Source organism: Nyctibius grandis, chromosome 7, assembly GCF_013368605.1.
Source record: "Nyctibius grandis isolate bNycGra1 chromosome 7, bNycGra1.pri, whole genome shotgun sequence".
NCBI lineage: Eukaryota > Metazoa > Chordata > Aves > Nyctibiiformes > Nyctibiidae > Nyctibius > Nyctibius grandis.
In genome coordinates this window covers 31,491,809-31,519,807 of record NC_090664.1, presented here as the reverse complement: position 1 = coordinate 31,519,807, position 27,999 = coordinate 31,491,809, and the positions used below count along the sequence as shown (strand labels likewise).

General features: G+C 39.4%; 1 protein-coding gene across 1 annotated transcript in view; it reads left to right on the top strand.

Annotated features, from left to right (window-relative positions):
* Positions 1-22,587, top strand: part of COL1A2 (collagen type I alpha 2 chain) — a 41,853-nt gene extending 19,266 nt beyond the window's left edge. Inside the window, exons 22-52 of the mRNA XM_068405576.1 lie at positions 469-522; positions 628-726; positions 1,596-1,649; positions 2,037-2,135; positions 2,912-2,965; positions 3,536-3,589; positions 3,716-3,769; positions 3,869-3,922; positions 4,761-4,805; positions 7,008-7,106; positions 7,859-7,966; positions 9,313-9,366; positions 9,933-9,986; positions 10,565-10,618; positions 10,727-10,780; positions 10,883-10,990; positions 11,983-12,036; positions 12,130-12,183; positions 13,102-13,263; positions 14,679-14,786; positions 15,215-15,322; positions 17,041-17,094; positions 17,200-17,307; positions 17,498-17,551; positions 17,898-18,005; positions 18,642-18,695; positions 18,829-18,936; positions 19,359-19,605; positions 20,036-20,226; positions 21,340-21,582; positions 22,174-22,587. Of these exons, the coding sequence (XP_068261677.1) occupies positions 469-522; positions 628-726; positions 1,596-1,649; positions 2,037-2,135; positions 2,912-2,965; positions 3,536-3,589; positions 3,716-3,769; positions 3,869-3,922; positions 4,761-4,805; positions 7,008-7,106; positions 7,859-7,966; positions 9,313-9,366; positions 9,933-9,986; positions 10,565-10,618; positions 10,727-10,780; positions 10,883-10,990; positions 11,983-12,036; positions 12,130-12,183; positions 13,102-13,263; positions 14,679-14,786; positions 15,215-15,322; positions 17,041-17,094; positions 17,200-17,307; positions 17,498-17,551; positions 17,898-18,005; positions 18,642-18,695; positions 18,829-18,936; positions 19,359-19,605; positions 20,036-20,226; positions 21,340-21,582; positions 22,174-22,320 (2,898 nt within the window). The 3' untranslated portion in view covers positions 22,321-22,587. The remainder of the gene's footprint in view (positions 1-468; positions 523-627; positions 727-1,595; positions 1,650-2,036; positions 2,136-2,911; positions 2,966-3,535; positions 3,590-3,715; positions 3,770-3,868; positions 3,923-4,760; positions 4,806-7,007; positions 7,107-7,858; positions 7,967-9,312; positions 9,367-9,932; positions 9,987-10,564; positions 10,619-10,726; positions 10,781-10,882; positions 10,991-11,982; positions 12,037-12,129; positions 12,184-13,101; positions 13,264-14,678; positions 14,787-15,214; positions 15,323-17,040; positions 17,095-17,199; positions 17,308-17,497; positions 17,552-17,897; positions 18,006-18,641; positions 18,696-18,828; positions 18,937-19,358; positions 19,606-20,035; positions 20,227-21,339; positions 21,583-22,173) is intronic.
* The last annotated feature ends 5,412 nt before the right edge of the window (positions 22,588-27,999 follow it).

Sequence of the window (27,999 nt, the reverse complement as noted above, 5' to 3'; positions counted from 1 at the left end):
GAATTTCAGGAGGCATGTGGCTTCATGCAGGAGCAGGAATTAACTGGAAAAGAACAGGAAAACGGGCAGTGTTTCCACCAGATTTTTTTTGGTAGAGATAAGGATTCAGTATTGCACCTTGGGTAGGGTATACAGAGTCATAGATAAGCCAGTAACTGCAGAGAAGCGAAGGTGAAACAGTGCAGGCCAGGTTGTGGGATGCTAGCTGCTGGCTAGAGCCTCTATTAGATTACTATGAACAATGAAATTGCTCTGGTACAAGCACATTAGAATTTAAAGAAATATAAAGGAAGTGAGAGAGATTTATTTCACAGTATACAACTATGCTGAGGTGTGTGTGCTTAGAGCTGCACTTACCTGAAATTCAGCAGACCTGCTTGGAAGACTGAAGTTTAGCAAGCACTATACACCTTACAGGAACAGATTTATTTCTTTTCCTTTCTTGATTTGTTTTGTGTTCACTTGCAGGGTGTGCCTGGATCTCGTGGTCTCCCTGGAGCTGATGGCAGAGCTGGTGTCATGGTAAGACTTTTGTCTGGGCCACTATTTCTAAACCATCTTCTTTTTTAAACAGATGTGTGATGCTTTTTGCTACTTCTGCCTAATTTTATTTGTTTATTTTGGTAGGGACCTGCTGGTAACCGTGGTGCTAGTGGTCCTGTTGGTGTTAAGGGTCCTAGTGGTGATGCTGGCCGTCCTGGTGAGCCTGGTCTTATGGGTCCAAGAGTAAGTTTGAACTCTGTGGTGTAAGTTTGAACTATGCAAAAAGAAAATTACTTACAATTTAGTGACAAAATTATACAGAAATCCAACTGCGAAAATTCAGCCTCTGCTAACCACAATTAGGGCACTTCCACCACTCTATTGAAAAAAATCCATGAGGAAATGATTAAGAAATCTTTATTGAAATTAGTTTCTTTTGTATGTGGTAGCATTTGATTGCCTTGTCATGGAGCAGTGCCCTCTTGTACTGGATACTGCATTGACTTCTGAGAGGGGGTTCCACTTGTGATTATTTACAGAATGTGATCATTGAGATCACAGCTGAAGTGTGTGTATCCTCTTTAACTAACTAAAAGAAAAGCAGACCCTACTAAAATGATGTGAGGTGGCTGATCTCAATTATTTCAATTTTATTTGGCAAATGATTTCACTGAAAACAGCCATCCACTTCTAGTGGTGCTGGCTGCAGCCAGATTATGTCCATGTCAGTGTCTTTTATCCTTTTTAATCTACTCTTTCTCTTCCTACCCCACCCCATGAAGTGAAAGAGTTTTCAATGCACATGGGAACTATTAGGCATCTGCAAACATTTAAGCACGTTTTCTGCTAAAGTATAGAGCCTAAATGAGTTATCTGAGTGAAAACAGGTACTTTACCTATACTGATTTTCAAATGGTGTGGGAGCACACACCAGCAAATTAAACTTCCGTGTGTTTTAGATGTAAATTTGGTAGGACATACAGTCCTGTTTCCACAGTGTATATCAATAACTTGGTGTCTCTGTGTGTGTGCGTACATGTAGAAAAAGTATTTTGATTAACTGTTGGGTCAGTTGGTTTCCTTCTAAAAACATGAAACCTTTCCTTTCTCAGGGTCTCCCAGGTCAGCCTGGAAGCCCAGGCCCTGCTGGCAAGGAAGGTCCTGTTGTAAGTACCTTGCTTTTCATTCTGTTTGCCCATTGCATGTGAAACATAGATATAAACTGAGTTTTTAAAAAGCAGAGATCTCAGCACTGAGCTCTAACACAACTCTGTGTAAAACCAGCAAGATTTTGCAGCCATATTACTCAGATGATCAGTGAGAAAATTTGCATTCATTTCTGTGGGTCTCAAATCAGGCCTGTCCCCTGGAAGGGCAAGAAGAAATGCACAGTTCTACAAAAAGGATAAAAATGGAGGAATGCATGAGCATGCGATGTATAAACAGTGTTTAAAAGTTAAATGGTATTTGCTTCCTGTCAGTACACATTTCTCGTAAAACTGAACTCTAATTAAATTACCCCAGCCACTTAATAATATGATTTCTCTTTCTAGGGTTTCCCTGGAGCAGATGGTAGGGTTGGGCCAATCGGTCCAGCAGGTAATAGAGGTGAGCCTGGCAACATTGGATTCCCTGGACCAAAAGGTCCCACTGTAAGTACAGTATAGAACTTTCTATTACTATGAAGGTATTTCCAAACTAATCTGTAAGTTCCCAACTCTAACAATCAAACACATATCCCTATGTCCTTGTGTACTGTGTATTGGATGGCATCCCCTCACATTCAAGAGCTCTGTTTTAAATTATTTTCCAGTTATATAAAATATGATTAAACAAATGAAAAACACTTTAATTAGTTTAGAAATATTTGGACATTGAAGTGGTTAGAATAATATATGTCTATATTATAATTTCTGCATGTCCATTTTATCATTTCCGTATATACACTTCAGTAAAAGTTCTGTAAAGGTTGGCCTCCATGCCTAAGTTTCAGTTCCAGAGTATTGTTATTGATGGAGCAAAATCCAAAGCTTTAGAAGAAAAGCTACCAGTGATTTCAGTGGGGCTCTTGACATGTCACATAGAGGCCACAGATAACAATAATCATCTCCTGGATTTGTGGTGTTGCTATACATACACACACATGCAGACATATGTATAGTGTATTGCATAGGACACTATGCAGAGTGTTATGAATTGTGATCTCAAAATTAAAGTAATGGAGTTTTGAAAAGAGAAGACATCTATTTTTGAGCTATTCTTTCTAAGTGGTTCAAGAAGGCAGATGGAGCTCGTGGGTGTTTTAATTAGGGTTAAAGAAATATTACAATAAATCTGGCAAGGAGAGTATCAGTCTCTGTTTAGTAGTTTAAACTGAATCTAGTATGAAGTCTTGGTTAACTTTTGTATCTTTTTCTTTCAACTTCAGGGTGAACCTGGCAAACCTGGTGAAAAAGGCAATGTTGGTCTTGCTGGCCCACGGGTATGTGGATATGTTTTCTGTATCAATCTCCAAATAGAAAAAAAATAGATTTTCAAAAACCTCTGTAATAACATAGCATTGTCTTGTGCAAGCATGAATAGATGATGAAATAGAAAAGCACTTGGGAATGCATTCATCCAGCTGTATGCCTGTGGGGACCATTATTATTATTATTATTACTTAAGGGATAAATGAAAACTACCCTTCTTGGGTATTAATTGGATAATTAATTATGGGGTTTTAGCTTCCTGTGAAGAGGAAAACATAGCACTCCCAGTGCAAACTTCTTAGGACAGTATATGGTTTCTAATTTATCCTGTAAATTTCCAACTTCTTACTGATAGTTAAAACTTCCTAATTCTTCCATTTAACGGACCAAATAATTGGTCTGTTGTGGGAAAAATGCTATCATCAGCAATGTTCCTTTGACAGTGAAGCTCTTACAAGTAAATGATTAAGTTCAAAATACACAGCCAGAGACCTTTGTTTTTGGCACAGAATCACTTTAGAGAGATATTATTCATAACAAATCAAAACTTCAAAAACAGCTTTCAACTTGAACACATTTAGGGTGCTCCCGGTCCAGAGGGAAACAACGGTGCTCAAGGTCCTCCTGGAGTCACTGTAAGTAACAACCTCCACACAGATCTAATTTGTGATTTACTCTTCATTAATGGGACTTCCCATTTTAAAATCAGTTTTCCTGTACTTCACCGTCCAAGTTAATCACTTATTCTTCATTCCATCCAGGGCAACCAAGGTGGAAAGGGTGAACAAGGTCCCGCTGGCCCTCCTGGATTCCAGGTAAGTAACTATGCGCTTTGCTCAATCCTATCTATGGTTTACAAAGCATGAAGTGCTTCTGCCTTAACTTTATTTGTATCCTTGTTTCTTTACCCTTAGGGTCTGCCAGGTCCCTCAGGACCAGCTGGTGAAGCTGGTAAACCAGGAGAAAGGGTGAGTGACGGATACAGTACTCCACAAGTAGGGGCAGGCATTGCATAAGCATTATGTTTACAATTGCACATGTGGTGAAGCAAGAGCCTTTTGGATGCATTTGCCAAAACAAAGCAATCTGTGTTATGTGCAAAGTTTAATAGTTCCTTTTGTTAAAGCTAGCCACAAATGAAGAAGGTCCATTAGAATTTGCAACATACTTCTTTTTTCAAAGTTTTGGTATGAAACTGAGCAAAGCCAATCCTTTGCTTTTTGGGCCTTAAGCAGCAATGAATTATGTCCCCTCCAAAGACAAGACAGTACATGAAAAATATTTTACTTTGAATTTCTTTTGAAATCTTCAAGGTTCAATCTAACCTGCATTACTCTAATTGTATGCTTTTGCACCTCAATTGATTTCAGTGAATTTATAATGGCAGACAACTGGGGCAGCTCAGTGGTAATTCAGGCTTTAGGTTCTACTCAGTTGAAGTACGTGATGTAATCTGCAGATTGTGCATCCTATGTGTCGTAACCACCCATAAGGTTTATATTTACATCCCTCTGTGTCCTTGTGAAAGAGTTTATGTTGCGTGTACCTGAAAAATGAGCTTGGAATTTAATAGCTGACTCCTTCTTCAGATGACAAATAATTATCTCATGTGCTTTGAGTTATTGTGCAGCTGTATGAAAAGGGTTTATTTCTGTGTATCTAAAAGACTGGGTTTAGTCTGAAGATTTTTAATATGCTGCTGCAATTTGAGAAGCATTTCTATTTACTGCTAAGAAACAAAGTACAATTTAGGCTAATAAGTTTGCTTTAGAAATAAGCTTTATCAATACATCTACTCTCTTCTAGGGTCTCCATGGTGAATTTGGTGTCCCTGGTCCTGCTGGCCCAAGAGTGAGTAACTCATTTGAAATCTAGTACAGACTGCCTTAATAATGTGTTCAATAATAATAGTAACTATAAATTTCCAAGTTTCTCAAGACAAACTGCTCTTCTCAGTTACAGAATACAACATGTTGCAGCAGACTCCCAGGGATGAAGGAGAATTTTCTCTGCTTTTTGCATGTGTCAGGATATATGATTATATAACACAGTAGTTGCCAGTGTTAGTAAACTTCTAGATAAGCGATATGAATATTACCCGAGTAATGATATCCTGATCAGCTGATCTAATTTCTTTTTGTATTGATGTACCTCACAATGAGAATGTAGGTGACAAAAGACTGACCCTACAGTGTTACACTAAGGCCTGGTGCATATTAGAATTTTCCTCTCCAGTGCCTGTGCGCAGACCTTATCCTGACCAGTTCAGCTATACCATCCCTTGCTAGCCAGCTCCTGCCTCCCATGTAATGTCTTCGTGAACAAATGGTGGGCTAAATCCAGAGCCTGGAATAGTCTTTAGAAGATACTGCCCCCCGCTTCCCTTTATTCCTGCACTGTGCATAAACATTTGTGGAGAGCTTTGTGTGGAGGCCTTCCTGCATGGCAGGAAAGTTCCATTTATGCAGAGCAATGAGTAGTTTATAAAATACTCGAATAATTATTTGCTTTTCAAATCCACCTATCAAGAGGTTGATATTTAAACTACTTCTACTGCTTCCTCTTTTCTTCTGACTTCTGGACTAAATGTATTCGTGACAGATATTCCCATTGAGTCTTATAAGTCGTGTCAATCAGTTTAAATAGCACTTCTCCTCCCTATATTTAGTCCCCTGAGGCTGGATTGGTAACATTCATTTGTTGCATTCATGTATTAGTAACATTTCATTTTGCTAATCTATCGAAGCCAAGTTTCCTTTATCATTGCAGTAGCAATTATCTGTCTCTACTCTAGCTTGCCTTAAGCATCTCGTACCCAGCCAGAGTGTATTTCATTCAGTGTTCCAAATTAGGTCTTACTGATGCTTTGTACAACAAAATTAACACTTCTTAAGAATGCCTCACTGCTTGTGCCAGATCACATTTGCCTTTTTTCATGTCTGCGTCATATCATTGGGTATTGTTTATCACCTTTCCCATTCTGTCATTTTCACCAAGTGAACCTCCCATTTACAGCACAAATACTAATTTTTGGTAGCTAGATAAATGGCATGGTACTTTGCATTCTTGAATTTTGTCCCACTTCTACTGTGACAGCCAGCAGGTTATTCACCTTTTCCTGTGTAATATGCCAACCCTTTCTCCTGTTGACAAAAGCTTCCATCTTTGTAATATCTGCATATTTCATAAATATCTTTCTTCCTTTTCTGCCTCTCTGTCATTAACAAAATATATGTAAAAATAATGAAAAGATATATTAATTGGGGAACATAATTACAATATAAGTTACCCTTCTGCATCGTTGGTGCTTTTCAGCAGTGTGGTACCTCTCCTTGAGTCAGTTTTCTGACCACATTCTAGTTCTCATTCAAACTCCCAAATTCTCCAATGTAACTAAAAATCTCCATTATGCCTTATCAGATTATTCACTGATGTCCAGCTCGATCACAGTGGTATAATTTGAGATGGCTTTAGTAAAACTGGTATTTCTACCTTTGATAGATCTATTGTGCATTTAAGCCCAGTTTCTGGCTACTTCCGTGTCTCTAGATGACCTCTGTTTCAGAATTTATCCTTGTACCTGTTATAATGTACAGGTCACATTAGTAGGCTTTAGCTGTCACCTTTATTCTCCAGTATTCACCAGGCATTTGCCACTGTAAAAATAATTGTTTTCCAATTACTATGGCTCTGATTTCACTAGGTTCCATTGTCTGCCCTCAAATTGGTGTCAGAAGCTTCATTTGACAATAGAATGCAAGACACTGTTACCAGAATGAGCACAGTAGCCAAAATCCATGTTCAAGAAGTACTTCAATTGTCAGCTGTTATCATGATGCAAGACTTCAGTACTTCACTTTGCTGTATTTGTGTCAAAAGCTAGAGCCAATTCTTGTGACCAGTTTAGTTAATATCTGCATGATTCTAGTATAGTTCTTAATGGTTTGTTCAGGTAAAAATGCATCCCATTGTCATTGCTACTCGTCAGTGTTTTTAAACCTCTAAGCTACAGAACACTGCAAGGAAAAACTCAAATCAGACTGCCTTCTGCAGGGTGAACGTGGTCCTCCTGGTGAAAGCGGTGCTGTTGGTCCTGCTGGTGCCATTGGAAGCCGTGGTCCATCTGGCCCACCAGGCCCTGATGGTAACAAGGTAATGCCTTTTCCAGCTGCCATTGCTTTACTGTTCCAGCTGCCATTGCCTCACTGTTGAATTCCTGATGAAGGCAGTCCAAAACTTTCTTAAGAGCATAAGTGATTGCTGGTAACAGGTATTCACCTATACACCATAGCCACTAGGTCATTTCTTCAAATGTCAAAGCTCCATCCCAGCTAGTCCACGCCAATATTAAAGGTTTTTATGTTTAGCACTATAGATGATGGGAGGGGAACTCCAGTTTGGAATCAGTTTGAATACAGCTTGTCAGCTGGGTATATTATTATTCTGTTTTAAGATAGGGTCCGAGATTTTCGCCAAAATTCATGCTAACTTCTGTTTGTACACACCTCTACTTATGCACAGGAAGTTCTTGTGTCTAGCAAGCAATATTTTCCCCAAAACATTAGCATAATAATGAGCCATCATGTACCAAAATAATGTTGGCTTGATGTTAATTGAATATAGGTCTTAGTTTTCAAGATTCTTGTGGGTAGTCTTTCCACAAAAGTTTCGTTTGGAATATGGGACACCCTAAAACCTCGGGAGCCCACAGAATCAGAGAGTGTGTTCACGTCTGGCATCTTCACTAGTTAAAAAGTAAAATAAGTACAATAGCTTAAGATTAAATACTACCACTCACACTATTTACAAGCAAGCAGAACAATGGGCAAAGTAGTAATGACAATTTTTTTTCCAAATTGTATGAATGGTTTGACCTCTCTTACATGATATGCTGTTGCTGCTAGGGTGAGCCTGGCAATGTTGGTCCTGCTGGTGGTCCTGGTCCTGCTGGCCCTGGTGGAATCCCAGGAGAGAGAGGTGTTGCTGGTGTTCCAGGAGGCAAGGGTGAAAAGGTAAGGTGGACGGTCTAACCTGCTTTGTTAATGGCATGCAAAGGTTTGGGAGATGCTTGAATTTCATTAACTTAAAAAAACCTGCAGGTTACCCCAATGCGACTTTTATTTACTGTTAAACTGTATTGCATGATGACTCACTAGTAGTCAGTAAGTAGAAGGTTTTGTTGGTGTAACAGACTGACAGTCTTTTCTAAGGTTGTATTTTGATCTTTGCTGAGCATTTGGAATTGGTTTAAGTGGCAGTTTTTCACAGGATTGGTTAACAATGGGCTTATCTTTACTGAAGAAATACTAAAGCTGTCTTTGAGTACAGGCTTTATAGTAGGAATGGGCCTACTGATCACAAAGGACTGAGTCTCTGATCAAATCCTTGACTGCTTTAAGTGCAGTGACTATGATTTTGTGATTATATCAGTTGCCTATAAAATCAGAAAACATTTTAGCCGTTGTAATCCCTTACATAAAGCTGTGAAGTCTGGTTGCAAGTCCTGTTGCTACCTCTGCTTTGTCCATATATTATCTATAAAATCTATTTTTATCTTGTTATGTAATCTTATTCCATATTCTCTTCTGTTCATTATTTAAACTTTAAACTGAGATTTCTAGAACTGCTTTATTTGTTTTGACTAAAAAAAATCTGTAGTCATTTAGCATAAATGGAGTTGTAAGGAAATTAAGATGAAAATTGCTTGCAACTTTTTATAAAACACTATGTACTGACATGCAGATTAAGGCAGAAGAGTAGGATGTGTTAAAAAAAAAAGAGATAGAACAGAGTGCTGGTCTGATTTCTTGACACTAGTGATGGCCTTGCTATAACTTTTTGTTATATAAAACATACGGCATTTTATGTGACCACTCATATGGCATCATTGTTTTTAACAGATCTTTTCCTTCTTCAAATAGAAAGTATAACATGAATACCCAAAAGAATTTTTACATATGGTTATTTCTTGACCAAAGGAAAAGAGATTTTGAGCGGGGATTTACATCCATCATTTGGAATATATATCAACTTGGTTTTGAATTTTTAATTCCATTCAAAATACTTGCCACCTAGGGGAAACTAGATAGGCTTCCCATGAAAGAGGCAGGCTCATAATTACGAAAAGCATGTCAGTCCCTTTAGTCTGCAAATTCTCACTTTGCAAATCAGTATATACTCAGCAATAAGAATGAAATAATAATCAAAGTCCATTCCCCAAACAAACTAGCATGATAAGCATCTCATATGATCTGCAAGTAATACATGGATACTCAGCAAACAGTTCAAGACTTCTTTTATACAAACTATTGTGTTTGTTACCAATATAATGCTTTTTTTCCCCCTCTGTGTATTCTAGGGTCCCCCAGGTCTGAGAGGTGATACTGGTGCAACAGGAAGAGATGGTGCTCGTGTAAGTGTCTTCTGGTTATACCTGAGTTTACCTTGCTACACCTCAGAACTTAAGTGACTAAAAAGGATGTTCAGGACTTATATTTCCTACTGTATTGCGTTTCCTCTTATATCTGCTCACTTTTGATACAAATCAATATGATTTTGTTGCCCCTTGTCCAGGGATGTTTGAATTTGGGGGGAGAAAGAGAAAAATAATAACTCCTCATGCACACAAGCAAAGAAATGATATCAGCAGAGAACCTTGTATTTAATAGACAGTTGTTCAGTGTGACGTTATCCTGTTTAAACTTATGGGCTCAGCGCAGACAGCTAATTCTAAAGGCAGCCTGCAAAGCCACACAAAATTATCATTAATTTGAGGTTTTGGCTGCCTGTCCTAGAATTTATACTTTGGAAGGAAAATAGCAGAATAGATTTTGGTTTATAAAATCATGTGTCCTTTATATTGAAAACAGCTGGAAGAAAGTCACACACCTGTCTCCAGGAGGAAAGAGAAAAAATATTTAAAGTAGTCACGCCTACTTACATTTTGTTAGAAATGGTGTCCTGTCTCTTGACCTATAGGGTCTCCCTGGTGCTATTGGTGCTCCTGGCCCTTCTGGTGGTGCTGGTGATCGGGTAAGTCTACTCTTTGAATGAAGAAGTGTCTTGTTTGTTTATGCAGTTTACCCACGCTTGAATATTTAAGATGAGGAGTTCCATAAAAAAAAGTTCCATCTTTCTAGTGTGCACGAGTTCTGCAAGTTTTTCAGATTTGGGAGGCAAGCGTTATTGGGACTGTAGAACTCTTCAGTGAAGTTTGCCATAGCACCCTAAACCTTTTCCTAAAAGGGCAGGGAAGGGATGCGCATCTACATGGCAGTGGGTTTTATGGGGAGAAGATTCTAATTTAGGCTTTGTCTGAATTCTTCACAGTTGAGGCTCATCTCCACAATCCTCCTCACACTGTGAGAAGAGGTTTTGATATGATGATGAACAACCACACGTTAGCTCAGAATGATTCTTTATCCTGTCCGAGTATCGTTAGAAATTATTAATACAGGGTGGGTCAAAACAGAAGCATTTTCAGTAACACCCTCTCCATTGGAGACATGAGGTGACTAGCTATATGTGTCTGTACCACAAGCTCACCCCTGTTCTGTCTGCAGTGAGGCCTTCCCCCACAGTGTCATAATGTTTTCTGCCATCTGTTTTAGGGTGAAGGAGGTCCTGCTGGTCCCGCTGGTCCTGCTGGTGCCCGTGGTATCCCTGTAAGTAGCAATTCCTACAACTGTTCCTGTGTCAAAGACACGATGTTCAGAAAAATGCCCTTTTAAAGCCCATTCCAACCAATCCTCTCTTCTTTGTCCTCTCCTTAGGGTGAACGTGGTGAGCCTGGTCCCGTAGGTCCTAGTGGATTTGCTGGACCTCCTGTGAGTATTGTTTGTGCTTTCCTCTTATTGATGCCACGCCATTCCTCTATCTCCTTTACATGCTTTTCCAACTCCTTGTTCTGTGTCTTTTTCTGCCCATAGGGTGCAGCTGGTCAGCCTGGTGCTAAAGGCGAGCGTGGGCCTAAAGGACCTAAGGGTGAAAGTGGACCAACAGGTGCTATTGGCCCAATTGGTGCTTCTGGACCACCAGTAAGTAAACTGTGTCTTTGTAAAATGCATGGTTCTTAACTATGCTGTGCAAGCAATATGCTAGCCTGAAGGCCTTGAATTTTGAAAAGGTAATTAAAAAAAAAGAAACAAAACTTCAAACTAGGCTGTGAGGAAAGTCACCATACTGATTTTCACACATCATATAAACTTTGTCAGTCTATTTATATGGGCTCAGATCGTGAGTCTGGAACTGAAATGAAGAGAAAAAAAATAATTTTCAACTTGCCCTGAAGATCAGCAAAATCAGTCTATCTTGGACCATTCAAGGGGCTGATTGTGGGTAAGTTCTGAGCTGAGGATGATGGTATCTTCCTCTCAAAGACAGGATGTGCTGTCACAGTCTGACTTTCAGACCCAGTCATCCAGAAGCATATGTGCAAATTTGTGCACCCACTTGCACAGAGGCTTTTCATGTGCTAACACCTTTATAGCTCAAAAGTATATACTACTTCACATGCATGCAGCCCATTATTGGGGAACTGGTTGAAATGGTGCAGAAAGTCAGGCCCTGGTATTTCAAATACTGTAAAGTGTTGCAAGACAACATGGCTTGGGATTCTTACTGTATGCTTCTAATAAAGGAATACCAGACCCTTGCACTACACGGCTGTATTAGTTATACAGTGCAAATGGAGGACTTGCTTTCTTTGCCTTACTATGTCTTTTACATTTTGACTTCCAGATTTGCTTAGATGCACGTAACATTTGCAAGGCAAATTCATTTGAATCATAAATGCCTTATGCAACTCTTCTCAGTCCTTACAATCCTGATTTAAAATGTCTGTGAGAATTTACTACCCTAGTATCAGGACAGGAATTGTGGTTTTGGGCCCAGTCTTCCTCCTGTTAAAGTAACAGGCAAAATCACCCTTAACTTTCATGAGAGTGAGACTGAGCCCTTATTCTAAATGGGGAACATCATTAACAGTCTTTGCTTGATTCTTCTGTCTTTTTCAATCCTTCATACATAGGGTCCCGCTGGTGCTGCTGGTCCTGCTGGCCCTCGTGGTGATGCTGGTCCTCCTGTAAGTCTTCAGGCTTTTGACACTGACATTGTGGCTTTTCATGAAGTCATTGTTTCCTTTAAACCAAATCTTCCTTTTCACTTCTATTTTTAGGGCATGACTGGTTTCCCTGGTGCTGCTGGAAGAGTTGGTCCTCCTGGCCCTGCTGTAAGTAACTAATGAAGAAGTTCTAATGGGAGATAAGTTAGAAGCTGCATTGGTTAGGGGTAATCCTCATTTTTGTTACATGGTCACAAATTCTAACTGCACTGGGATCACTTCAGATTCTTATAGGATTGGATGAGATAGATAAGAAATCTCTTAACTGTTTAAACTCCCAGAGTGGGAGATATGCATTTAGTTTGGGGGTTTTTTTACAATCCATCAAGCATCACTTTGCATCTTGACGTGCCTAACCATTTGTAAAAATCTTTCTTTTGCTTTTGTTCACCGTAAGTAACTGCATAGCCATTGATTTTGAGTGGAATAAGAAGGTCATGTCCTATTTGAAAAAGAATGTTAAGGTTATCTTCTGTCTACACTTCCTGAAGTATCTGCAGTTCCAGCCCCTATCTCAAGTAGGGCAACCTCTCATTGGGTTTAAGAATATGAATCCTTGCTTCTTTATTTTTCAGCCAAAAATTCTCATTTCAAATTGACATTTTAAGTTTTCTTTTCAAAGGTGTTTCCAACCTTTACCAAAAGGCACTTCTTTCCTTAGATACCCTACATTTAAATATATTGTGAATTCCAGTATCCAAAGCAAATAACCCTGTTGAATTGGAAGAGGTTTTTTCTGATAGATTTTATAGTTGCAATTAATGTCTCCAGAGCAAATATTTTTCTGCCAAATTTTGCCACTTTCACCTTCACTAAGTAAAAAAAAAAAAAATTCTCAGTTTAATAATTCTGATTCTAGTTATCCTCTGCTAACAAAAGAAATAGCAGTTGCTGCTTCAGAACAGCTGGTAACCTGGTTATTGCAAAGCACAAGTTTTGTACATGGACATAAATTGAAACTTACCTCTGTTCTCCCCAGTTAATGGGTCTATATTGTAATGGTATCGTATTCAAACTCAATCCTAGGGCATCACTGGTCCCCCTGGTCCTCCTGGCCCAGCTGGCAAAGATGGTCCTAGAGGTCTACGTGGTGATGTTGGTCCAGTTGGCCGTACTGGTGAACAAGGTATTGCTGGCCCACCTGGTTTTGCCGGTGAGAAAGGTCCATCTGGAGAGGCTGGTGCCGCTGTAAGTTACTGAGTATCACATCTCGTTAAAAATGTCTCTTCCTGTAAATGTTATGGCTTCTAAGATACTTTTGGTATTTGTGAAGGGCTTTTCTCTTTTATTCACAAATTTAGCAAAGCTTTTAAGTAGAAGCTCCACTGATACTCAAGAAATTGCTTACAGACATGTTTGACAAACATGCCATAAAAAGTGAACCCGATTCCTGGGTCAGGTTTTTCTCTCTTTTTTTCTCGTGGTGAGCTGCATCTTTCTCTGCAAGTAGCCCAAGTGAAAGCAACAAGGCTAACTGTAGAAGAAATTTCTACTTAGTCTGAGAAAGGGAAGAAGAGTTTCCTGCTCTGAAATTGAGCATCATGGATGGAAAAAGGAGGAACATGTGACCATCCATTTAGAACAATCTCAATTCATTTCTGCATCAGAAACTCTAACTTGTGGGGATCACAGGGTTAAAGTTGTCTGACCCCAAGGTGGCTCAGAATTATGCAAATAAATTAATTTTGAGTGTCTTTAAGCTTGCACATCTAGAATTACTGGTGTTTTTAAAGTTAGACACATTTCTGTCTTATGGAAGTATGCACTTGTGTGAATTACCTCTCTGTTGTTTCTCAATAAAAATTTATAGAAATTTATTCTGTGATCTGCAGAAGTTGCAGCTAAGAATGAAATCTTCAGTGTCATTGTCAGACATGTATGTTAAAATTTTGAAAGTGACAATTGAAAATTTGCCCTTTCATGTCCAGTATAAAGCAATACATTTTCTAATTTTTATGTTCTAATTTAATTTCACTTACGAAAAACATAATTGAACTAGTAGGCCTGACTGTAAGTCAGGATAACAGTGTAGGGTAATCTGTCAGGATGATTACTTATGCCAAGGTTAGCGCCGCATATGCTCAAATTTCAAGGAAATGGAAAAGCCACTTAACTAAAGAACCTTTGCCTTTCAGACGGTCAGTAGAGAGCTCTAAGGGTTGTTTGGAGATGTCACATACCACCTAGAGATTTTCTAAGGCTGTCTCAGGATCAGTTTCAGATTATCAGTCTCTTCGCTACGGAATCCCCTCACATAGTCATCTTCTCTGTAGTGAAATCCCCAGTTTTCATGCATCACCCACTGCTATTGAATGGGAAGGGAAAAAGCATGTGTATAGTGTTGTTTGGAAACAGCATTTTCACTGGAAAACAGTTGTGAGCGAAGTATAACCGGCATTATGTTCTTACAGACCTTTAGCTTTGGAGTTTGAAGTCTTATGTCTTGGTTACATCTTCTTCCATGCAGGAACTAGCACTGACGTTCATTGAGATCCTTGGAAAGCAGTTGGTGCTGTTGTAGAGCAAAACAAATGAGAAATGTGGAGGGCCATAAAAATTTATTTTTCTCCGTTAATGTAAATAATATTCTCTTCATGTCATAGGGTCCTCCTGGTAGCCCAGGTCCTCAGGGTATTCTTGGTGCTCCTGGTATCCTTGGTCTGCCTGGCTCTCGGGGAGAACGTGGTCTTCCAGGCATCTCTGGAGCAACAGTGAGTATATGACTGGTTAACTGCTTTAAACATGTAGGTGTAAAGAAAAAAGCTGAGGTCTCCTCTTAAGGGAAACCAGGGAAAAGGAGATGTAGATTCTGCTGTTTACATTGCTGCTGCAAACAGAGGATATGGACCTAACAGACTTAGAGCAGTGGAAGAAATTATTACTTGCTGCAGACAAACAAGACTTGTGTCTGCAGGTGAGCGTATTTTTGAATGGCATCAGAGGTTTCCGATAGAAGAGGTAGAAAATTTAGAATGAAGATAATATTTGATATAGTTAGATATGTTTCTTGTGTCCTGGATCTGTTTCACTTCCAGAATCAATTGCAGAGAAATGTTTCTCCTAGATATAGGCCAAAAGTTCTGTAAGACTGGTTTGTGTTGTATTATGTCACATTTTGTTACCACTCTTCCTGTATTAGGGTGAACCTGGTCCCCTGGGTGTTTCTGGTCCTCCTGGTGCCCGTGGTCCCTCTGGTCCTGTGGGTTCTCCTGGTCCAAATGGTGCTCCTGGTGAAGCTGGTCGTGATGTAAGCTATGTCTAATTTCCTCTTCAGGATTGCTTCTCTCCTATTTTGAGCCAAAGACAAATACACAGAAAAGATGGATGCAACTGGAGGTTGTTCTGCTAGCAAACTTGTACCTTCCAGTGTCTTCAGGGAAAATTATAACAGGATTCTCTAACAGACATGGGTTCCCGGCCCCAGCTAGGTGATAAATTCTCCAAGGCACAAGTTGTGTCTGAAAGACGTCCTGGAGTCATTATCAGAATCTTTTGACTTTTTAAGTAATTACCAAGAAAGATGGAGTGGGAAAAAGATTAATTCATTGTTGGAGCTGGGAAAAATAGTACATACCAGGGGATAAGGTTTTGGCTATACAAAAGAATATATCAGGAAAGCTTGGTATCAGCACGTTTTCTTAAGCATCACGTTAGATGCAATATACGTATCTTTCAGGGAAATATAAAAATTGCAGTCACTTTTACTTGAGGGATCTAGTGATTCGTGGTATTAAACACCAAGTGTTTTTTACCTTAACGCCCACTCAGAAGGCGTATGAAGGACATTACACAAAATGTTGGAATCCAGTATTAGACTTGTGCCATACTCAGCACTATTTTGGAGTCCTAACAAAACAGATACCCTTTAACATTGTGGCTGAGCTGCATAATGTTTCCCAATGTGCATTCCCTCACCATAAAATGTGAAGTATGTTTGTAGGCTAAAAACACAATGGAACAAACTCTGACCTGTGTGGCAGGTACTGCTGAACTGCAGAGATCAGTGCAGGTTAAGACACAATGGAGGACCTGAGTCCTGTGCAGAAGGGGGAATGTGGGAACACTGGAGTGGAACAAATTGCTCCCTGTAATGCTCTGCCTTATGGGTGATTACTTGGAGGACAGGACCCTGCTCCCAGTTCTTCACAGAGCAGCAAATAACCTTATCCATCCAATTTAACCATCCAAGTTAGTTCGCCTTGAAGAAGGGTATCCATACAGTGGCTATTCATGACTGACTTACACCGTAAGAACAGTTAAACTATTAACACGTTATCATCTTGTCTCCTATAAGGATAACTATATAAAGCTTTCTCTGGGCCTTATCAAGGAAGCTTATTTGATAACATGAAGCATTGTTAATACAGGACTCCTGTGAGTCCTGAGACTCACAGGATTTCAAAGAGATCAGAGAATAGTAATTCTATTTTATAAGTATTAAAAAGAAACAAACTTTCTGTTCCATGGGAATTTTCTGAAGGAAAAGGTTTTCTAGTGTACACAGTGAAACAGTTGAAGTGAAATTAACATTCACAAAGGAAGCCATTTAAGCTTGTGAAGTACCACAACAAAGTAATTTAGCTGTGACTACTGCTGAAGTCCTTTTCTTGCCACTGGCATTTTTCATCTAAAAAGTAGGTCTCAGTTTTACAAGAGTGCCAGCTAGATGAAGACTACTATTGTCTTGACCTTTTCATTTAGAGAAATATAGCAAAACCCAGTAATTTTCTTCTGTGCTGAACTTGTGAAACCTAAAATATTTGAAGACCATCTTATTTTTCTGAGAACATTAATATATTTAAGGGATTTGAGAGTGGCATCTATAAGGAAGAGTTTGTTATCTTCAAGATTTATGCTATCCCATCTCAATGTCTTCTTACTCTCATTGGGAGCAATTAGACTGACACAGTTCCACGTGAGATGAAGCTTCATGGAATTTAATGCTTTTTCATGGTATTTTAACAGGGCAATCCTGGAAACGATGGTCCTCCAGGCCGTGATGGTGCTCCTGGTTTCAAGGTGACTTGTTCTTCTCTTTTATTTCATAATCATGGAAGAAATATTCCAATATGTTTAAGTCAGTAGTAACATACTGTGTCTCCCCTTGCATTCCGTTGTTGCCAGGGTGAGCGTGGTGCTCCTGGTAGCCCTGGTCCCAGTGGTGCTTTGGGTGCTCCTGGTCCTCATGGCCAAGTTGGTCCTTCTGGAAAGCCTGGAAACCGTGGTGATCCTGTAAGTTGATGAGACCTTTGTTTTTTTTATTAACACAGGACTAACATTTGTCCATTATATATATACATTATACATCAAACCCCTACAGTATGTGGATAATTACTTTGCTTTCTGCAGAGGTGTGTTGAGCATGGAACCTTTATTAGGTATAATATACAGCAGCAACATGCATTTTCTATTCCTGCTTCAGGGTCCTGCTGGCGCTGTCGGTCCTGCTGGTGCTTTTGGTCCAAGAGGTCTTGCTGTAAGTCTGATTTCTAAATACATTACCACATTGATGCAAGAAGAGAAAACGTGTTTTATTAATAAGGACTCCTGACTGTGCTCAAGATGTAGGCCCAAAAAGTAGTGCTTAAGGAGCTGTAAATATAGACCTAGAATCTTGATCAGCATTTCCTCTTATGGGATCAATCCTGACACTTTTGAGATTGACAGTCTTCCTGGGTGTGTTAACAGGATGTACATATATATGTATGTATCGGGGCAACCTATGGCATAATGTAGAATGCTCATGCTTAATTTTTGCTTTGACAGTAGTATATACTTGACGCCTTCTATTTTATTCCTCTGACACCTGTATCCCTTCCTAGGGCCCACAAGGTCCACGTGGTGAGAAAGGTGAACCTGGTGATAAGGGGCATAGAGGTCTGCCTGGCTTGAAGGGACACAATGGATTGCAGGGTCTTCCTGGTCTTGCTGTAAGTAAATTGTTTTCAGTACACCCTAGTGTGGAATTACATATGCACAACCCAGCAGGTTGATGCCACTTACTCCACTCTGCATCATCTTTCAAAGGCCATAAGACTCTCTAAGACTCAACGCTCTTCCCATAAAATGGCAAATTTTGGTATTGCCATTGACAATTGTCTTTAGAACTTTCAGGACCATTAGTTGTCCTGAAACTTGACTATATTTGGCTAGCATAGAATTCAAAAAGCTCTGCCTTTGTTTCAGTATTATTTTTTATTTTGGCCAGAAATTGTAAAGCCTTTGTATCATAGCAGCGGAAGTAATTTGTAGATTTTCTTCCCTGTAAATTCTGGTATCCCCTTTAGGAATTCTGACTTTTATTTTAAAGCCTTCTCTGAAAATCTGAAGAAACAATATAGAGACTTTTGTAGGTTATCCCCTTAAATACCTCTTTATGCTCTCTCTCCTCCCTCCCTAAAACAGGCATTTTATACCCCAACTCCACCAATAAATGCCATTAGCCCTAGAGTGCCATTCTCTGAGCCCAAATACACATGCTGACTATAGCTCCCTCTTCAATCACACTGATACAAATGTGTGCCACTTCATTTTTTTAATGACTATGCATGTGTCTTTCCCAATAGGGCCAACATGGTGATCAAGGTCCTCCTGGTAACACCGGCCCTGCTGGCCCAAGGGTACGTGAATTTAAGAGCATGTTCAAATAACTCTCCCATTCCTTTTTTGCAATATATATGTACACTCCCATTTATATGAATCTCTATTTGTAGTGTTTTCTACTGTCATTAAACTGTTCGAGTTTCCTTTTAGGGTCCACCAGGTCCTTCTGGTCCTCCTGGTAAAGATGGTCGCAATGGTCTCCCTGGACCTATTGGCCCTGCTGGTATGCGTGGCTCTCATGGTAGCCAAGGCCCTGCTGTGAGTATAACTTATTTTTTGTTGATTTAACACATTTATGTAACAGTTATAAGAAAATCACTTCAAAAGCCTATCAGTTTAGGAAAAGGTGTGGTTTTATTTCTTAAAAAAAATAAAAGACTTCCAAATGTTTGTTGTTATTTAACATTAAACATTTCCCTAATAGGCCTAAACCTGAACTCCTTGTTCATTCCTTATGGCCAGACAGCAAATACACAAAGAAGATGTGGTAGTCCTACACTCTGCATCTTCTACTGGTTGAGCCCATAGTAGTCACCATAGGGCAGGTCCATATGTGCTGCCTCAGATTAGAGCTGAGGGTGCTAGGAATTAAGTAGGACTATGTATGTGTGGAAGCATTTAATTGAGAGAATGATATGTCTAATAGAATGCTTCTTGTCTTTTGCTTTTGAAAAACTTAGGGTCCTCCCGGACCCCCTGGTCCCCCCGGTCCCCCTGGTCCCAATGGTGGTGGATATGAAGTTGGCTATGATGCAGAATACTACCGGGCTGATCAGCCTTCTCTCAGACCCAAGGATTATGAAGTTGATGCCACTCTGAAAACACTGAACAACCAAATTGAGACCCTGCTGACCCCAGAAGGCTCCAGAAAGAACCCAGCTCGCACCTGCCGTGACCTAAGACTTAGCCACCCAGAATGGAGCAACGGTATGTTAGTGCCAGATATTTGCCCTTTCTGGCTCAGGGAGTACTTCCAGCTTATCAGCTTTCTTTGATGAATGGTATCCTTGGCCACCCAGTGAAAGTACTAAATGACGAATAAGGAAGTTCTCTTTGCCTCCACTGAAAATAGACACAAGGACATTCTGAAAAGCTCTTAATAGCTATTGTTGCATGATTATTGCAATAATTTTTTTAAATAATACAAAAATACTTAACCCTAGCTTTCAGATACAGTTTCTTATACATTAACAATCTCAAATATGTATTTGTCCCAGTTATCACCTTAATATTGTACCTAGGTTGTGATATTTGTGACCCCTCTCTGAGTTCCTATATCAAACAAGTGAATATAAACTGAATGCAAATGTTGTTAGACTGAGTGAACTATTGTTCGCATTTCTTTCCTCAATGGTAGGCTTCTACTGGATTGATCCTAACCAAGGCTGCTCTGCAGATGCCATTAGAGCATACTGTAACTTTGCCACTGGTGAGAGTTGCATCCATGCCAACCCTGACAATATTCCCGCTAAGAACTGGTATGTCAACAAGAATCCCAAGGAGAAGAAGCACATATTTTTTGGTGAAACTATCAATGGTGGCAGCCAGGTAAGCGATGTATGGGAGGAGGATTGTTTCCTACAGTGCTCTCCAAAGAATTCCCAATTCACTGACTCTCAGCAAGCAAACACATAAATTAAACTCTCTTAGAGCAGAAATATGAAAAAGGGAACTACCTTTTATCTCAAGGGAACAGAGCTCCAGTTCTAGTTTGGATCACAATTTGCTAAAAGGATTTCTCAGTTTTGTTCTGATTTTTCTTGGTGTCTGCAAATGATAAATTCAGCATGACTAATGGCTATTGCTAAAGGAAGCCTGGAGTGGAATAATGGTACATTAGTATAAAGACAGTCCAGAAACTATCTGAAAAAGTAAGAAAACATCGTTGTTTATTCTTTCAATTGAGATTTTTTTACATATGACACTGTTCCTGGAAAGATACTTATATTACACATCACAGATGCTGAGTGTATGCCACTGTAACATGCAGAATTGCCAGTGTAAGTAAAAATAAGAAATTTGTCTACTTGCACATTAGACACTGTACCAGCCAATTGCAAATAAATTACTTTTGTACCGCTAAGGAGATCTAATTACATAATTCTTAAATGAAGTGGAGTTGATCTTATGATGAAAACGCAGTGTCCAAGATCTTTAGTATAAGAACATAAGATTGATCACACTGGGTCAGAACAAGGGTCCAGGGTAGTCTAGGGTCCTGTTTCTTACAGTGGCTAAAAGTAGATGCTGTAAAAGAATATAAGAATGAAGTAAACATTTGTAATATCCACAGACATTATTCTATTAGCACCCCCCCAAAAAAAATTCAGTGTTTTCTTGAGACAAGCATTGTTTCTGTGTATCTGTGGAAACTAGATTTCTCTTCCTTGAATTTGTCTGATCTTGTCTTTGAATACACATAAACTATTAACACCCTAACTTGGAACAGAGTTCTACAATTTAACTACATCCACTCATGTCTGGTTTTCAACCTACCTCCTCATAGTCTTATTTGATGCTCTTTAGTTGCAATAAACAAGTGATTGCAGACTTACGTGATTTTTTTTTAATGTTCCTAGAGCAAGTATCACGTACTTCCATCACAAACGTCCACCTTTCCCCAGCAGTACAATTGACTGGGTTCCGTTTTTTTTTTTTCAGTTTGAATACAATGATGAAGGAGTGAGCTCAAAGGATATGGCCACCCAGCTTGCCTTCCTGCGTCTGCTGGCCAACCATGCCTCCCAGAACATCACCTACCACTGCAAGAACAGCGTTGCCTACATGGATGAGGAAACTGGCAACCTTAAAAAGGCTGTTATACTGCAGGGATCCAATGATGTTGAACTACGTGCTGAAGGCAACAGCAGATTCACTTTCAGTGTTCTTGAGGATGGCTGCTCTGTAAGTAACACAGAAACCATGGGCACCACGGTTGTTCATGCTTAAGCATGTGATTAAGGACAGTGTTGTGCTTTTATTCAGAATTAGATTATCAGTCAGACCAGAAAATTTTACGCAGTGAAGATAAATACCCTACAAAACCAACTATGCCAGATCTTTAACAAGTGAGAAGGACTGAGGTACAAACAAAGCCTACCTTGTACTGTGTAGTGTGGCAAAAAAGAAAAAGCCTTTCAGAGGGACCAGACCCAAATTCTGTGTAAGCTGAAGACTGATGAGAAAATCATGCACAATCTGTAGGAGGGGCAGAATCTTTTAAGTCCTGAAAAACTCAGGCAGGGTTCTCTGAGGATTTAACATCAGTGTGAATAATTTGGTAGTTTATGTAGAGCATCACACATACGACTTCAGAAGATTAAAGTAAGTATTTTCTCTGTATAAGAGATCTAAATAGTTGTATATGGGTATCTGATTTGAAAACAATGGCAGCAAAATTAATATGAAGTTCTTTCAGAAATTATCCATTCAGGTGAAACAATTCTCAATACTATAAACAATGCAATAACAATTGTAATCAATATTCTCTTGCAGAGAAAGAACAATAAATGGGGCAAAACGATCATTGAATACAGAACAAATAAGCCATCTCGCTTGCCCATCCTTGACATTGGACTTTTGGATATTGGTGGCCCTGACCAAGAATTCGGTGTGGACGTTGGCCCAGTCTGTTTCAAATGAATGAACTAAAATTAACTTAAAGCCTCTCCCAAATTATTCTCTTGTCATTTCTTTTTATAATGAAAGCTGACTCCTTCCATTTCTTCTGTTCATCTACTTGCTTAAACTCTGGGCGAAAGAGAAGGAGAAGAATTGATTGGAGCATTGTGCAATGAAATTTAATACAGCCCCAAAAGGACTTGGAAGTCTTTCAAGATTTAACACCTTGCTTTGGGAAATGTCAACCTTTGTAAAGAAAAAAAAACAAAATAAAAAATCATGAAAGTTTGCACCACTTGTGGCCTTTGAATATCTTCCACAGAGGAAGTTTAAAACCACAACTTCCAAAGGTTTGAACTACCTCATACACTAAATCAAGTGTGATCCACATCTTTTGTAGGTACTTCTCCATATGATCTGAGGTACTTTCAGTTCCACCCAAAATACAGTGGTGCTAATTACATTATTACAGAGTATCTTTCCAATACTTGAACTTTGATGGTGCTAGTAGCATTTAAAATATCACTTCTATGTTTCTTTGAAGTCTATCTCAAAACTGAGAATGTCCTGTCTCACCCGCAGCTTAAGCATGTGGATCATTTTTCCTCATCTTTGTCCTCTTCCTCCAAAATCAGGTGCTCCTGCTTTCAAATCTCATTTCCATCTTCTACAATGGGTAAAAAAAAAAATCATCATTTCTCAAAAAAAGAAAGAAAATGTATTTTGTATATGTGAGATGTTTAAATAAATTGTGAAAAAATGAAATAAAGCATGTCCAGTGTTCCAAAAGAAACTATTTAATGAGTTAAGTTACTTGCTTAGATGCATTGGCAGATATTCATGCCCAGAATTTACAATATGTTTGCATTACTGCAACTATCTTAGCCCGTTGCTGTAAAACATTTGTTTAGAGCATTCAAAGTCTGCCTACAACTGTCTTATGGGTGTGATAATGTCTATTCAACTCTCCATTTCCACACCACCTTTTAAAAAGTCCACAAGAAACTTAGTAACTCCATGCTCATAGTATAAGAAGTTCAAAAGCAGAAATAATTCCTTCCTTTTTTCCAAATGCTAAGCAGGATTAATGGCTGAAAGAAGGACTTGAAGACAGAAAGCTCCTTGGTGTTGAGAGAGCTGTGCTGGCTGATGTCGTGCTGTAATCAGCAGAACTGTGCTGTGTGCTTTTGAAATGATGTGCAGAAGTCCATGCAAGGAATCTCTAAATTTAGTTGTCTTGTCAGGAAGATCAGGGTTTATTAGGCTCTTATAGTTCATTCACTTCTGGCTGAGACACACAACTATCTCCTCTTGCTAACCTTAATAATTTACTATCACAAAAAACACCACGAGAAGCAAAGACTGTTCTGGTTTGAGGCATTTTAACAGACGGCTGTCATACAGTCCTTTTCTAAAAATCCTGAATGAACTGCGATTCCAACAGCCATGTTTTTGGAACTGAGAAGGCGCTTGGAAGAGCAGACAATGGACCATGAGGACAACAGCAAAAGCAGATGAGGGAAGAGGTGAGACAGGCTTAGTCAGCAGGAACCCCCAAAGGGGACCCATAAAGAAAATATCCAGAAGAAGGTCCCTGTCACCTGAAGAAAGCACCGCTCCAAAGGTTAGCAGCTGAGAGCCTGAAGGCAGCTTCAGACAGTGCAAGGACGAATAAGCACTAAGAACTGTTTCAAGAAAGTTTTTCATTCTTGGTTGCAATGCATTGATTAAGGAAAAAAAAGGACAAATATCAAAACATGGCCCTAAGTGCAGCTGCTATGTGCCCACAGCTGTGTGCTGAATTAGTAAAGGGGAAGGGCCCACAGCTGTGTGCTCAATTAACAGAAGGGGAATTGTCATGATAAAATATAGCCCATTTTCTCTTAAGTGAGTGAAACATACTGCAGGTAAACACCTGCATTTATTCATTGGACCATGATGATTCTTAAAGTGTTAGTATTTCAATCATTGTCTTAGTATTTCATAAGATAATTTTTGTTGTTGTTGTAAAAAGAAAATAATTAAATGCCTTAAAATGGTAAGAGTTTCTTTCCTCATGTAGATTATCTACACACCAGGAAGTTCCTATAAGGAACTGAAAAGATAAAATTACATCCCTCAGTCTATGTAATCATCTAGGGTGTATGCAAAGATTATTGCTAGGACTAGGAGGTGGACTATTGCTGCCTGGGAAGGGAAAAAACCCCCACAGTTAGGTAACACTTCAGGTTTAGAAAGGAAACTACAAAGGGCAAATCTCTCTATTGTCATCTGCTGATTTCTCCTTTGCTCTCTGTGATCTATTCCATGGCATGTCCTGCTAGGCAGAGAAAACTTCCTTTCTGCCAGCCCATTGGTAACATCCAAATTCTGCTGTGTTTTCATACCTTCACCACAAAAGTGGACTTATTTAGAAATTAAACTAGACAAAATACATAGCACCTACTTCATGACTTCTAGCCTCGTTAGCACTGAGAAGATCCTCAGTTTGGCCTGCAGGTTTTGAGCTCATCAGAACTTACCGCCCAGTCAAGCATTTTGCTTATGCTATGCACAATATTAAGAAACTGTCTTTCCTCTCAAGGACCGTACCTGAAAATAAGTGAGATGAACTGCAGACAACGCAGGGAGACTTCATATTGTCTAATTTCAGGAATATAAAATGTTGACTAAACTTCTGGTGAAGTGAGCTTAATCATCTTTGGGAGTCGTCTGCCTCCCTATAAGGATTATCTCTGGAGAATCTAATTACAAACAGGTATGCATCAGCAGTAATGCAACTAGACTGTTAGCATAAATTAGCTAAAACAATAGGGTTAAAACAGGCTAAAGTTTGCATTCAGAACAAGAACAGTAACTAAATGAAAGATGAAGTTTGCAGCAAGCCCTGACTGTACTGCATAGGAATTGAATTGCTGGAGAAGCTGCGTAAAGCTGGGTAGAGACTAAGGGGCCACTGACATGAAGAGTGCTTGGTTGGGGTATGATTGTGTAAATTAAAGTACTGCAGCGTTCAGATAATTTTCCTCCCTGCAGTCTGTGGGACTGATCACCCACTTGTGTGATCAATAAATGTGTCCTGTCCGTCGGTTCCTTACGCCATCTCCCCAGGAGATGAACAGAGATTAAAAGGCTCCAATCAGTAGGTGCTTCGAATTGCATCTAAGCTGAAGCCTGAAATCTCCAGTGCAAATATTCCTCACTGTATCCATAAATCTTACTGAAAAGTCTTCACAAGTGTTTAAAGTGCCTCTGTATGTACCAACAGGGCTTGCTACGTAGTCCTCTTGACAGCTGAATTTTACTAGTTGTGATGGGCAACAGCTCTTGGGGCTGGTTTGCACTTTTATAAGCACGTATTTCCATGAGCACAACTCCCTCTCAGTCAGCCTGTGATCCCAGTACGCAGGGGAATCATTCGGATAAATGGGAATCAAACAAAACAGCAGTTGCCAGGGGCCGATGAATTCAGTCTCCCCTTTCCTTGCTCCTCCTGAGCATAACTTGCTCTCCCGGGTCCAGTGTCAGGCTGATGTATGCTATTTCCTGTTTCAGCAGGCTCAGCTGGCAGCACGTTGGACTCCCTGTGGCATGTGCTTTTGCATGAACATGGTGTAAGTAGGTGAAAAATAGAGGTGATGAGAACATGGTAAATTCAACCATGGCAGAGCAAAAAGAAACTTCAAAGCCTGCGAAGATGTTGTAAACTGTGCAGGCTGCTTCACTGGGAAAAGAATCATGAGCCACTGAAAATTATCTGAAAGATCTCTGTTTATCAGTTTAAAATATGAGTACTGTGCCAAAGACTATGAATAGACAAATTTCCTTTAATACAAGTAAGGGACAAAACAACATTAACAGATCTACATTTCCACCACACAGCTTTAAATTGCAGCTTTTGACGTAGCTTTTGATTAGTTCTGCTGTTGTGCTTAGTGGTTTCAGACAGGATCTCCTAGAAGCTGTTTTTCTACCACCCACTTGATGCAGTGTTTTACAGTATTACAATAATGTATACTGATTTCAAACAATGAGATAATAGCAAGTTCAAATAAATGAATTCTTAGACATGCTACTAGAAGTAATCTCTAATTCATCTAGCTCTACTCAGGCTTCATTCCAAGCTCATTAAAATACCACTAATTTTCTGTATTGCTTCCCATAAATCTCAGATTCAAAATGAATGCAATCTATAGTGCATAAATGAAGATCTTCCACAAAAATGACTGTACTTCCATATTCTTAGGCTGGACTAAATTTGTCCTTTCTTGGAAAAGAGGTGGTTGAATACAGGTGTTACATGACCAAAATTCCCTAAACATGATTCCAGCTTAAGTATACTCTGCAACTACTCACGAAATGGTGGTTCTCATTAAACCAAATATAAGCATCAGAACAAACAAATAAATATTTGAATGTCATTTTGAACACAAGCATTTGAAATATATATAATTCATTCCAATAACTATTGTCAACACCATCTTAAAAGCAGTTTGGTGAAATGAAGCAAGTTTTCTCAAATGCCAATTCCTAAGACCCTTAATGAACAGCAAGAGCAGTTTTCCACCGTTTCCACATGCATAGTGTACCACTTATTGACATAGACACTAATTACCGGCCCCTGAAGAGTATTTTTCTAGGCTTTTTTTCCAGGTTTTCTTTCCTGAATTCACTATCATGGTTACTCTCCAAATCTTCTGAGCTGCCTGGGGCCAAGAATATCCCAAGGGCTATTTCATGCAAATATCAGCATCACAACTCATCCTAAAAATATATTAGCTTATCAGAAGAACACCCATGCAAACCAGGAAAGCTCTGGCAGCAAACTGCCATCTCACTCGGGGTAGAAAAGACTCAAACAATAATAATTTAGTCTTTTAATTGTCAGGTTCTATGAATCTGAAACAGCAGATGCAAATTCATCTGCTTATAGCTCCCGATGAAGCAATGCTTGGTAACAGTCTCCTGCAGCACCTCTGTGCAAAGATATTGCTGTTCAGGGACTTGTGTCATTTTAGGTATGCAGTACATTTGGTAGTGATCAGAACAGGTCAGAGCAAAAAGAATTTAATTTACAGGGGAACTGGAGAACTGGGTTCCTTTTCTTCCACAATACTGCTATGAGGTTTATAAGGATACAGGTGGCAGAAAGGAAATTCCAGATGGCACCTCAGAGGCCTCTCTTTCTTCCTCTTTATTTTCTAACAAACTGCTAGGTGCTTACTCAGCTCCCACGGTCAGGGCCTTAGCCTTTGAGCATACTCTTGTGTTTTCAGATGAGAAAATCAATTGGAGTAGAGCATTTATATCACCTCTCTGTCTAAGCCATCCATTTACACTGGAACCACTCTGGACTATTTAATTTTATCTTAATTTAGGGTGAGGTTTCAACTTTTGTCTCCTGTTGTCTGCCTGCACTTCTGGAAAGGTTAAAAGGTATTTTTGCAAGGCAAAGACAGCGTTGTCCTGAGGCGTAAGTGGAAGCCATTAACAACTGCACCCACGCTTGAGTAAACTATTCAGAACCAACTAAATGAGCCTCCAGACCTCATGGTTGGACTTGGGCATTGACTATTATGCTTTACACAAATAGATATACAGGGTTGACATGAGGTTCATAATGGGGGAAAATCAGTTTGAGGAGAGAATGGGTTTGGATGCCCTCTCATCACTGATGGAGGGCACAAATTTCCTCCACAA